Here is a 12,413-nt window from a genome sequence, read left to right as displayed (position 1 = left end):
TAACTACGGAGGTAAGAGGTAGTCTAAAGGTACATACTCCTTCTGATGTCGGAAAACCTTCCAGTTTGCACAAGCTTTCCAAACTATAGTTGGTAGAGTCAGGACATCTGGCGGTGCACGCACAGGTTCCAAGTTCTGGGACCGCCCATCCGAAGTTTGCAATCATGTCACTTTCCGAAGAAAGGTTCGGACGTCAGAAGGAGTATGGACAACCCTTAAGGATTGTGTATGGTTCAGAAGGTACAAATGTTCAGTACCTTCGGTTCAAAAAGTACAAATGTTCAGTACCTTCAGTTCAAAAGGTACAAATGTTCAGTACCTTCAGGCAGTGACGTATCTCTGGCTTACAACCTACAGGGGACAATTCTTGAGCGGCCCAGTCCGCACGCGCGTGCATGTGGTTCCATGCGCGTGCGCGAGCTATGCGGTTCTAGAGCAATTTGGTCCGGTTTTAGAGAGCGTTTTTTTATCATTTAATTAGTGGGAACACTGGTACTGTAATAGTCTGGGTTCAAAGTATGGGTGACAACAACAACGTCAGCAATAAGCCCACCCATGGCTTGATAAGAACATACTGGCCGTTCTCATAGAGTTTAAGCCGGTTGCAGAGTCTTGCGGAGCTGTTCACTGTTCACTGTGGAGAACTGGGGAGGCCGCAGGGTCCTTTTTTTGACGCTCAGAGGACTGGGACTGCCTCGTCTGAGGCTTTTAACACCCTTTTTTTTTCGTTCAGTCTCGCGGCCGGCGACCCATAAGGTCCGCGGCCCATATAAGGTCATTAGCCCACGGGGTACCCCCCATCTCCTACGTCCCTGCCTTCAGGTCCATATAAGGTCATTAGCCCACGGGGTACCCCCCGTCTCCTACGTCCCTGCCTTCAGGTCATAAGGTACAAATGTTCAGTACCTTCGGTTCAAACGGTACAAATGTTCAGTACCTTCGGTTCAAACGGTACAAATGTTCAGTACCTTCAGCTAAATGTTCCATTCCTAAATTGTGTTGTGTTATGAATCATAACTTGTTGTTGCTGTTATGAATCATAATCCATTTGACATGGCTACCGGAAGGCAATCCAGTGAAAATGAAATCATTAACAGGCTCTCTGTTCTAACAATAACTGCAATGTCTGGCTGTAATGGAAATGATGATGACAAGATATTGGTTGCACCTCTTATGGTATAGAGCGCTGAAGTCCTGACGTCACTCTCTCATCCCCTGGTTCACGAAAGTAATTTCTCTATGGAGAGTTACATGGGGTCATCTTAAAATCAAAGTGTCTCTGCGAATTTGTCGGGGAGGTGGCTCTGTGTCGTTTACGACCGCCAGTCACTCATATTTGATAGCGTCTGTTTCTAGCGAAAATTAACTAATTCAGCAGCAGTAACATTAGCGTTTTCTCTCAGTCAGTTGATTCTTCATATCTATACGAGTGAAACGGCCGGGATGACATGTTTATTTTTCAAACACAGTTCTTATATGAGGCGATCTAAAATCCCCCTATGTGGATTACAATGCAAATAAAAAGTACATGAACCCGTGGACTTGCGCCCTCTACCGATATTGACGTCAGACTTCGGTGCTCTATAGTAAGCGATCAATTTAGGTACATGCTAATATGGCTCCCGTTCCAGGGATGGACTCTAACTGGTGGGTGCTGAAGCCTGACTTCAGACTGCCTACAGAAGAGGAGATCAGAGCCATGGTGTCTCCCGAGCAGTGCTGCGCTTACTACAGTATGCTGGTGGCCGAACAAAGGCTTAAGGTACAATATTCTGTCTGTCTGCATGCCTGCTTGCTTACATACAGTATGTGATGATAGAACGTTTTTCATTATGTCTGCTGCAGCATTTCTAAGGTATGTTCCTCCTTTCAGGATGCTGGATATGGTGAGAAATCCTTCTTTGCTCCAGAGGAGGAGAATGAAGAAGACTTCCAGATGAAGATTGACGATGAGGTGTAGATCTATGTGTTTCTGTCATAATAGACGTCGAGGTGTTTTGGATTTGTGCAAAAGCTCAGAGTTTTATCGCTGACTTTTGACCCCCATTAGGTCCGAACGGCGCCGTGGAATACGACGAGAGCCTTCATTGCCGCCATGAAGGGGAAGTGTCTGTTGGAGGTCACTGGCGTGGCTGATCCCACCGGCTGCGGAGAGGGCTTCTCCTATGTCAAAGTGCCCAACAAGCCCACTCAGCAGAAGGTAAGAGGCTTGACTCTGCTCCATCTCAGCCACCACCCTCTTAACGTATTGTCTATACAGGCAGCTGTTTGATCATTCTTTTACATTCTGTTCTTTTATTGCTGTGTGTGTTTTTACCCCCAGGATGACAGAGAGCCTCAGCCAGCCAAGAAGACAGTGACAGGGACAGATGCTGATCTGAGGAGACTGTCACTTAAAAATGCTAAGCAACTGCTGCGCAAATTTGGCGTTCCAGAAGAAGAGGTGAAATGTGTGCAGAAATCGCATTTAGTTACCCTGTAGAAGTATACCATAAGCACTGTTGTTAATTCTTTCTGTGCCGCTAGCTGGTAGCATAAGTGTAGTTAACCTGTGCCACTGTGGCTGCGTCCACTTTAACACACCAAACGCCCGGGGTTATTTAATCCATTAAATCAGAGCGCCCAGCGATTTATAGGACCAGGCGCTATCCCGGATGTAGCTGAAGTAGCTTGATGTAGCCAAAACACTCCCGAGGCGATCGCCACAACGGGAGGTATGATTAATTCTAACGTGACTAGCGACGGGACCGCAATGGGCCGTCTAACACATAATCTTTGCTTAGAATTGGACGGAATGATTTAGCTCAAGAGTTATTCACGTTTTAAGATTTTCGGTCTCATCGGCTAAAATGGGGGGGAACATTTTCGATGACGTCCCACCGGGAAATAACGAATCGAATGTTGCGCAACCCAGCCTGTGGAGCGATGCGATCATAAGGTACAAATGTTCAGTACCTTCAGGTCATAAGGTATAAATGTTCAGTACCTTCAGGTCATAAGGTACAAATGTTCAGTACCTTCAGGTCATAAGGTACAAATGTTCAGTACCTTCAGGTCATAAGGTACAAATGTTCAGTACCTTCAGGTCATAAGGTACAAATGTTCAGTACCTTCAGGTCATAAGGTACAAATGTTCAGTACCTTCAGGTCATAAGGTACAAATGTTCAGTACCTTCAGGTCATAAGGTACAAATGTTCGGTACCTTCAGGTCATAAGGTATAAATGTTCAGTACCTTCAGGTCATAAGGTACAAATGTTCAGTACCTTCAGGTCATAAGGTACAAATGTTCAGTACCTTCAGGTCATAAGGTACAAATGTTCAGTACCTTCAGGTCATAAGGTACAAATGTTCGGTACCTTCAGGTCATAAGGTATAAATGTTCAGTACCTTCAGGTCATAAGGTACAAATGTTCAGTACCTTCAGGTCATAAGGTACAAATGTTCAGTACCTTCAGGTCATAAGGTACAAATGTTCAGTACCTTCAGGTCATAAGGTACAAATGTTCAGTACCTTCAGGTCATAAGGTACAAATGTTCAGTACCTTCAGGTCATAAGGTACAAATGTTCAGTACCTTCAGGTCATAAGGTACAAATGTTCAGTACCTTCAGGTCATAAGGTACAAATGTTCGGTACCTTCAGGTCATAAGGTATAAATGTTCAGTACCTTCAGGTCATAAGGTACAAATGTTCAGTACCTTCAGGTCATAAGGTACAAATGTTCAGTACCTTCAGGTCATAAGGTACAAATGTTCAGTACCTTCAGGTCATAAGGTACAAATGTTCAGTACCTTCAGGTCATAAGGTACAAATGTTAAGTACCTTCAGCTAAATGTTCCATTCTTAAGTTGTGTTGTGTTATGAATCATGGAGTATACGAGGGGGTACGAACATGTTCGTACATGGCTGATAACGTCCCATAGCTGGGGAGTACGAATATGTTCGTACTTCGCAGAGAAAGAATTACTAATTAAAAAGGTATAGCTATGAAAATACTATGTCTCTGCCTGTCTCAGATTAAGAAGCTCTCCCGCTGGGAGGTGATTGACGTGGTGAGAACCATGTCAACAGAGCAAGCGCGTACGGGCGAGGGACCTATGAGCAAGTTTGCCAGAGGATCCCGCTTCTCTGTGGCTGAACATCAGGAGCGCTACAAGGAAGAGTGCCAGAGGATCTTTGACCTGCAGAACAAGTGAGACCCAAAAATCCTCTCTTCCTTAGAACTCTTTTGTCGCTAGAGCAGGTGTCTGCAAATTCGTCAGGTTTGGCCTTGGGACAATTTGGGCCAATTTCTTTCTAAGGCATTTGATGGCCAGCCAGAACATATACTGAAAGGCTAATTTAAGAAATGTTACTGGCACTGCCAAGACAGACTGCCTTACAAGACAGGCCTACATTTGTGATACAGAGAATGGATAAAAATGTAGGCTAATAGAGCGTCGCAGTCCCGCCCCTTTCATGACGACGCCAGGCACAGGAAATGATTCCCAATGCATTTTTCCCATAGACATTTCTTAAAGTATTTATTTAAAGACGGTTACGCCGTGGACAAAGCCAACTCGAGTCGTGACAACTCATGACAACAAACACAATATTTTGGACCAAACAAATAATTACAAAGAAGAAAAACAACAAAAAAAGTGTACAAAATGGTGTTTGTTGTCATGATTTGTCACGACTCGAGTTGGCTTTGTCCGCGGCGTAAACGTCTTTAAATAAATACTTTTTGGGTGTTGGAGGGTGTTGGAGTCCACAGAGGTGCTCTCCACAGTCTAACAGGCCTCGCTCCTTTTCCCCACCAGGGTGTTGGAGTCCACAGAGGTGCTCTCCACAGTCTAACAGGCCTCGCTCCTTTTCCCCACCAGGGTGTTGGAGTCCACAGAGGTGCTCTCCACAGTCTAACAGGCCTCGCTCCTTTTCCCCAGCAGGGTGTTGGAGTCCACAGAGGTGCTCTCCACACGTCTAACAGGCCTCGCTCCTTTTCCCCACCAGGGTGTTGGAGTCCACAGAGGTGCTCTCCACACTAACAGGCCTCGCTCCTTTTCCCCACCAGGGTGTTGGAGTCCACAGAGGTGCTCTCCACAGTCTAACAGGCCTCGCTCCTTTTCCCCACCAGGGTGTTGGAGTCCACAGAGGTGCTCTCCACAGTCTAACAGGCCTCGCTCCTTTTCCCCACCAGGGTGTTGGAGTCCACAGAGGTGCTCTCCACAGTCTAACAGGCCTCGCTCCTTTTCCCCACCAGGGTGTTGGAGTCCACAGAGGTGCTCTCCACAGTCTAACAGGCCTCACTCCTTTTCCCCACCAGGGTGTTGGAGTCCACAGAGGTGCTCTCCACAGACACGGACAGCAGCTCCGCCGAGGACAGTGACCTGGAGGAGTTGGGGAAGAACATTGAGAACATGCTGCAGAACAAGAAGACCATCTCCCAGATGTCCCGTGACAGGGAGGAGCAGGAGAGGAAGGAACTGCAGAGGATGCTGATGGGCGAGGAGAGCGACCGTGACCACAAGGGACGCAAGGCCCGCAAAGGATTCTGTGAGTTTGTGTGCTTTGAGTCTGTGCTGTGTTATCCACATTAATTGAACAAACAACTAGGGACGTTAATCGATTAATCGCCGTTAAGAAATTAGTCGGTTAAACTTAACCGTTAATAACTAATGGAATTCATCGAAACGTCTCTGCTTTTGCATGTGATGTGACAGACAATACTTTTTTTCATTTGATTCTATTTCTCATACAAAGATGCCATTGCCTGGCCCTGTATCGCAAATGGTAGAATTACTATTTGATTAAGGAATATAATATGCCTTTTGTATTCTTTCTGTATATCAGTAAGTGTAGATTTTTCCTTTAAAAAAAAAAAAAAACGCTGCTTATCAACTAACTGGTTAATCAATCGATAAGCTTATCAAAACGTATCAATTAACTATTTAAGCATTAACCGATAATTCTTGAACCCAATGAAAACCACTTAGGTCACATAAGTGTTTTTTTTTTCTTTTTTTTTTTCTTCTCGTCATTTTTATTTTCTTTGTTTTCATTGTTGTGGTTTTTATATACATTGTTGTTAGTATTTTATATGTACACTGTCTTGTATGTAAGACTGTTGTGTTGTCCTTGTGTCTGTCAGAAAAGAGAGAACTCAAAATAAATGATGATAAAAAAAAAAGATAATGTATTACATCTTGTTAGTCGGTGTGTTTACCGCTTCCTTTTCTATGCTCCACAGCCAGTGCCTTGTCCACCGGCTCCCACAAGGACGACGACGCCTCCTCCGTCACCAGCCTTAACTCCTCGGCCACTGGGAGACGGCTGAAGATCTACCGCACCTTCAGGGACGAAGACGGCAAGGAGTACGTGCGCTGCGAGACGGTGCGCAAGGCGTCCGTCATCGACGCCTACCTCAGGATCAGAACCACCAAGGACGACGACTTCATGTGAGTCCAGTTCACATTCCGGAGATGTGGGAGACGAGCGGTCTTTAACCCATTTAGACCCGAGGACGATTCTACAAATGTCTTCTAAATCAGGGGTTCTCAACCCGTGGGTCGCGACCCCTTGGGGGGTCGTCAAATTATTTTAGGGGGTCCCCAAATTATTAAAAAAAAAAAAAAAGATATATATTTTTTTTTTCACGGTTTTTCAAAAATAGCAGACCTACAAGCTCGTAGCGCGCCACTCGGTGGCGCGCTATGAGCTTGTAGATCTGCTATTTTTCAATAGCTAAATTATAACAATGCTTAAAACACCAAAAGGGGTTCCCGCCCAAAATGGTTTAAGGTTATTGTAGCAGTCAATTTATATTGGGGGTCGGGAGGGGGCGGGGCGGGGGTCCCGAGACATTGCCAAAGCATTTCCGGGGGTCCCCGGCCAAAAACGTTGAGAACCCCTGTTCTAAATCATGACTGTTTCTGTCAGTGGTTCTCAAACATTTTCATGTCAAGGACCCCAGAAATTTTATGAAATTGGCTGCCGACCCCCATCTGAAAATATGTTGTTCCAGGGACTCCCCAGAAGCAATTTAAAAACGCTTGCTCTGAAAGAATATATATTCAAAGATTTGCACCACATTTTTAGGATTTAAAAAAAATAGCAGACCTACAAGCTCGTAGCGCGCCACTCGGTGGCGCGCTATGAGCTTGTAGATCTGCTATTTTTCAATAGCTAAAGCATAACATAATGCTAACAACAAAAGGGGTTCCCGCCCCAAAATGGGTTAAACCGTACTGAGTTCAAGTCTTTCCTTCCTCTTGCAGACGCAAGTTCGCCCTGTTCGACGAGCAGCACAGAGAGGAGATGAGGAAGGAGCGACGGCGCATCCAGGAACAGCTGAGGAGGCTGAAACGCAACCAGGAGAAGGACAAGTTCAAGGGCCCCCCGGAGAAGAAGCCCAAGAAGGTCAAGGAGAGGCCAGACCTCAAGGTCAAAGTAAGCTTGACGATTTATTACTTTTAACTTTTACCTCTCTATCGCTTTCTGCAGAGATTAAAATAGGGTGCATTTTGCATCCCAAAACGCAGTTTATAGTTAAGGGACGCAATAAAACAACGACCTCTGCATCCACGGGATGCACTACTGTACTGTTTTTTATTCTAGTTTATTTTGCTAGCTTTAGTTATAATAATCATTTCTTCTTCTGTTTTCTACATGAATATAACCACATTAAAACCATATAGAATGAAATGGGAGTTAAATGCTGCAATTTGTAAAAATGGCAAAATATGACTCCTAACGTTGTTGAAGTGGGACTCATAAAATGTCCCTGGGACTCATCTAAAAGACCATCCCTGCATCCCGGGACTCATTACATTGAAAACCTATTTACATCACTTTTTTCTTATTTCTTACCAGCTTGCTGGTTATCTGCACATTTGAGGGTTTTTTTTTTTGCCTTCTTCTTTTAACCTGGGAAAGGTGTGAGAATTCACTGCCACTACTCTTCTTTCAATGCATTGATATTAACCATACTGGACCGTGACGAGCGCATGTTCTATTCTCTCTTCCCTAGCTAAAGTGCGGCGCGTGTGGAGCCATTGGACACATGAGGACCAATAAGTTCTGCCCACTGTACTACCAGACCAACGCGCCTCCCTCCAACCCTGTCGCCATGACGGAGGAGCAGGAAGAAGAGCTCGAGAAGACAACGATCATCCACAACGATAACGAGGAGCTGATCAAGGTGGAAGGCACCAAGATCGTTTTGGGCAAGCAGCTCATTGAAAGGTATTGGACTTCCATAGGTGTTCTGCTGAAGCTGAGCTACTTCAAATTTGAACACATGACTATAATCTAGTGGGCGGCGGTGGCTCAGGGGTAGAGTGGCTGGATGGTAACCGCGAGGTTGCCAGTTCGAACTCGGGCTCCCCCAGACTTAGTGTCGAAGTGTCCTTGACCCCTAATTGCGCCTGATGTGCTGGTTGGTGCCTTGCATGGTTTCCGCCGCCATCGGTGTATGAACGTGTGTGTGAATGGGTGAATGTAATGCACAATCTATGTAAAGCGCCTTGGATAAAGGCGCTATATAAATGCACCATTTACCATTTAATCCATCCCTTCCCCCATAGTGCCGATGAGGTGCGGCGGAAGTCTTTAGTGCTCAAGTTCCCCAAACAACAGCTCCCGCCTAAGAAGAAGAGACGCGTTGGCAGCGCAGTGCACTGCGACTACCTCAACGTGAGCTCCTTTCTGATGCTTTCTACCACGTTGTCCTCGTTAAGGACGACCATTTCATTCATTGTCTGTGTTCTTGTAAACGTCTGTTTGACTCTGTTAATTCCGCCCTCTGTTCAGAGACCACACAAGTCCATCCACCGCAGACGCACTGACCCCATGGTGACCTTATCGTCTGTACTGGAGAGCATCATCAACGACATTCGGGACCACCCTAATGTGAGACTCTCGCAACTATTAACACAGCCAAATATCACATTTCACACAGTGCTACAGCTCCCCCGGTCACAGGCTCTGCATGACTATCTTTGCCGTCTCTCCACACAGACATATCCATTCCACACGCCAGTCAATGCCAAGGTAGTGAAGGATTACTACAAGATCATCACTCGACCCATGGACTTGCAGACGCTGAGGGAGAACGTGCGGAAGAGACTGTACCCGTCTCGGGAGGAGTTCCGCGAGAATGTGGAGCTTATCGTTAAAAACAGTGCCACATACAATGGTAAGCCAAGCATTTAACATGAAATTCTGTCCATATATCTATTATTACTTTTAACACCTATTATCAACTTTGATGTTTACTCGGTACAGTAAGTCAGTAGTAGATGTTAAACTATCTCTCTCTGTTGGGACATGCAGGTGCAAAGCATCCAATAACCCAGGTGGCTCAGTCCATGTTGGACCTGTGTGACGCTAAACTAAAAGAGGTGAGTGTGAATCTGTCCCAGCCTCCATTCCCTGTTGTTGACCACTATGACGGTATGACCCTCTGGATGCTGTCTGTCTGTCTGTCTGTCTGTGCAGAAGGAAGACAGGATGGTGAGGTTGGAGAAAGCCATCAACCCCCTGCTGGATGACGACGACCAGGTGGCCTTTTCCTTTATCCTGGATAATATTGTGACACAGAAAATGATGGTGGTTCCTGATGTGAGTTAACACAGCCTCCTTGCTTTCTCTCTAGATGTTGTCACAATTGCCTAACCTCACCCGTTTGTTTTGTTGCGGTCTGTATATAGTATAAAGAAAAAAGTAGTAGTTACCCTCATTCCTCATCTTTCTCTAGTCATGGCCATTCCACCACCCAGTCAACAAGAAGTTTGTGCCAGATTATTACAAGGTGATCGTCAACCCCATGGACCTGGAGAACCTCCGCAAGGTGAGAGAGTCACAGTCTTAGAACATGGTATATAAATAGAGATTATCACTTGGGCATTTTGTAGTATCAAGTTGCCAGATGTTTGGAGATATCTGCCTGCTGATATGTCTGGACACTAGAACCCCAGCGGGAACAACTGATAACAAAGCTACAGCCAACTGCTTTGGAAACCGCCGCCTCAGTGTAAACAACCACCCTCAAAAGGATGGATTGTTTCTACAATGCAGTTTTATTTATTTTTGTAACTCCCAGCTGCCCCCAGTTTTAGCTACTGGGAGCAGCTGGGAGTTAGTGATCATTTGTTTATCACATACCCATAGCCTTATTTCAAGGCAATGGAAAAAATATTATTTCATCTACACTTTAATATATACATTGACATTCCCGTCAATGAGGAGCACAATGGTTGTCCTGCAGGAATTTCCCGACAGTGTGGGGGAGGGAGGTAGCTATGCAGCTGTTTGGTATGCAGTCGATGGTTGCTATCTGTGGGTTTTCCACTGTCTTGGTTCCTTTGTGCCCAGATTAACTCCAGTGGCTCTTCAGTCGGTGTAGTCAGTTCTACTACACCGTACACCGTCCGCAGCAACTGTGCTTAGTGAAATATTTTTGTTTGTACAGTGCATTTTAGCTTGTGGTGTTTGGTCAGATTTTTCCCATTAACCTACCCAGACCGAATAACAGTTTATATCCCTAAGACTGATATAGTTGATCTGTCCTATTTATCTCTCCCCTCACACAGGGAAAATAAAGGCTGGGCATGTGATCAAGTACAGATGTATAGTTATAATATTGAATAATCATCTGTGAATCGTACGTGTCTGTCTGTCTCTCCCTCTGGTTGCTGTGATACAACAGAACATCTCCAAACACAAGTACCAGAACCGTGATGTCTTCTTGACTGACGTCGGTTACATCCACGCCAACAGTATCAAGTACAACGGTCAGTAGTAATATATCTATTTAAGACAACCTCCTTATTGCTCTCTAAAGCCAAGCAGAAGCCCTAAGGTTCTGTGTCCACCAAGGAAGTTTTCCTTAGCACATGTATGTTTGGAATTGTTCTCAAAAGGAGCATATTCTTCCCAGAGCCATGTACTTTTGGTGCTTTTATCTGGTCGCTGAGAGTAAAAAAATCACACCTGTGTGAACTGAGCGGTGCAACTATGGAACATCCAGACCCCCAGGAACATGCCCAGGGGTGGCGGCCCTGTTCCGGCAAGCCTTCCCGCATCCGAAACGGTCGAGAAATTACAGAGTTAAGGTCCCTGCACACTGGACGCGTTTTCGGATTTTTAGCTGTGTTTTTCCGTCGGTTTTCCAAAAAAACGCTTCCAGTGCGCAACCACCTTTACCGTGTTGCAGCTTTCCGTGCTCGGACACACACAGGGACACGCATACATATAGGGTAGGTAGGAGGGGGACACACACAGGGACACGCATACATATAGGGTAGGTAGGAGGGGGACACACACAGGGACACGCATACATATAGGGTAGGTAGGAGGGGGACACACACAGCTGCGTAATGGAGCGGGGGCAGGCACCGCTCAAAAAACCTTGTGTAGAACGCTGCTCTCATCATCACTTCACAATCGCTCTGCCCTCAAGCACTACCAAATGAGTGTTTCAGAAGACTGCCTTGTGTTTTCAGCTGGGTGAAAAAATGCTTTGGTGTACATGTACACACAGCCTAATTGTACAGTTCAGTGGTTCGATCAATGATATATCAAATAAACCACTTATTCTTTCTTTGATGTCCTTCTCAGGCCCAGAGAGTCCTTACACTCAGACAGCTCTGGGTATCGTCAATGTGTGCAAACACACCTTGGAAGAGGTGAGTGTGGTGTGCCAAACGTGTGTTGCATTTTAAATTATCTTCCACAGAGTCAGGCTGAATGAAGAAACTGGAGTCACCCATAGATTAAAGGTCTCAGTCGCCACAGAAGTCTGCATGACTACTGCCACACTATCTACAAACTACAAGCTTACAAAGCTGACTACTGCCACACTATCTACAAACTACAAGCTTACAAAGCTGACTACTGCCACACTATCTACAAACTACAAGCTTACAAAGCTGACTACTGCCACACTATCTACAAACTACAAGCTTACAAAGCCTTTTCACCATTTTTAAAAAATAGCAGATCTACAAGCTTGTAGCGCGGCACTATGAGCTTGTAAATCTGCTATTTTTCAATAGCTAAAGTAGATCATAATGCTTAAAACAGGGGTTCCCGTCCAGAATGGGTTAAAATGGAATAGTGTTTGAAGTGGTCAGACTAGAGATAGAATACATGTTTAATCTCCCAGGAAACCCCCATAATTTCATGAATACATGTTAAAGCCTCAATCTGCAATTTATTCAACTGGCTACCAAAACAATTATTTGACATATTTAGCATTTTTATGAAACACAGCTCTAGTGTGTGGAGGGGCTCCTTTCACGCCGTTAGGACTTCGCCTAACAAAACGGTTCAGTCGTGAGATTTTATTTAGCTTTAACCCATTTCGACCTGATACCAGATTCTACAAATATCTTCTAAATCATGATAGTTTTCAGAAAAACTTATGTTTCTA

General features: G+C 45.1%; 1 protein-coding gene across 2 annotated transcripts in view; it reads left to right on the top strand.

Moving 5' to 3' along the window:
- Positions 1 to 12,413, top strand: part of taf1 (TAF1 RNA polymerase II, TATA box binding protein (TBP)-associated factor) — a 37,881-nt gene that overhangs the window by 15,401 nt on the left and 10,067 nt on the right. For both annotated transcript variants that reach the window (XM_079507124.1, XM_079507123.1), the window contains exons 19-35: positions 1,632 to 1,762; positions 1,874 to 1,954; positions 2,051 to 2,200; positions 2,324 to 2,443; positions 4,018 to 4,193; positions 5,307 to 5,536; positions 6,231 to 6,438; positions 7,258 to 7,429; positions 8,010 to 8,224; positions 8,566 to 8,674; positions 8,792 to 8,890; positions 8,999 to 9,176; positions 9,314 to 9,381; positions 9,479 to 9,601; positions 9,738 to 9,830; positions 10,689 to 10,773; positions 11,600 to 11,667. In XM_079507124.1, the coding sequence (XP_079363250.1) occupies positions 1,632 to 1,762; positions 1,874 to 1,954; positions 2,051 to 2,200; positions 2,324 to 2,443; positions 4,018 to 4,193; positions 5,307 to 5,536; positions 6,231 to 6,438; positions 7,258 to 7,429; positions 8,010 to 8,224; positions 8,566 to 8,674; positions 8,792 to 8,890; positions 8,999 to 9,176; positions 9,314 to 9,381; positions 9,479 to 9,601; positions 9,738 to 9,830; positions 10,689 to 10,773; positions 11,600 to 11,667 (2,306 nt within the window). The remainder of the gene's footprint in view (positions 1 to 1,631; positions 1,763 to 1,873; positions 1,955 to 2,050; positions 2,201 to 2,323; positions 2,444 to 4,017; positions 4,194 to 5,306; positions 5,537 to 6,230; positions 6,439 to 7,257; positions 7,430 to 8,009; positions 8,225 to 8,565; positions 8,675 to 8,791; positions 8,891 to 8,998; positions 9,177 to 9,313; positions 9,382 to 9,478; positions 9,602 to 9,737; positions 9,831 to 10,688; positions 10,774 to 11,599; positions 11,668 to 12,413) is intronic.

This window comes from Electrona antarctica (assembly GCF_951216825.1).
Source record: "Electrona antarctica genome assembly, chromosome: 8".
Lineage (NCBI taxonomy): Eukaryota > Metazoa > Chordata > Actinopteri > Myctophiformes > Myctophidae > Electrona > Electrona antarctica.
This window is presented reverse-complemented; position numbering and strand designations above follow the sequence as displayed.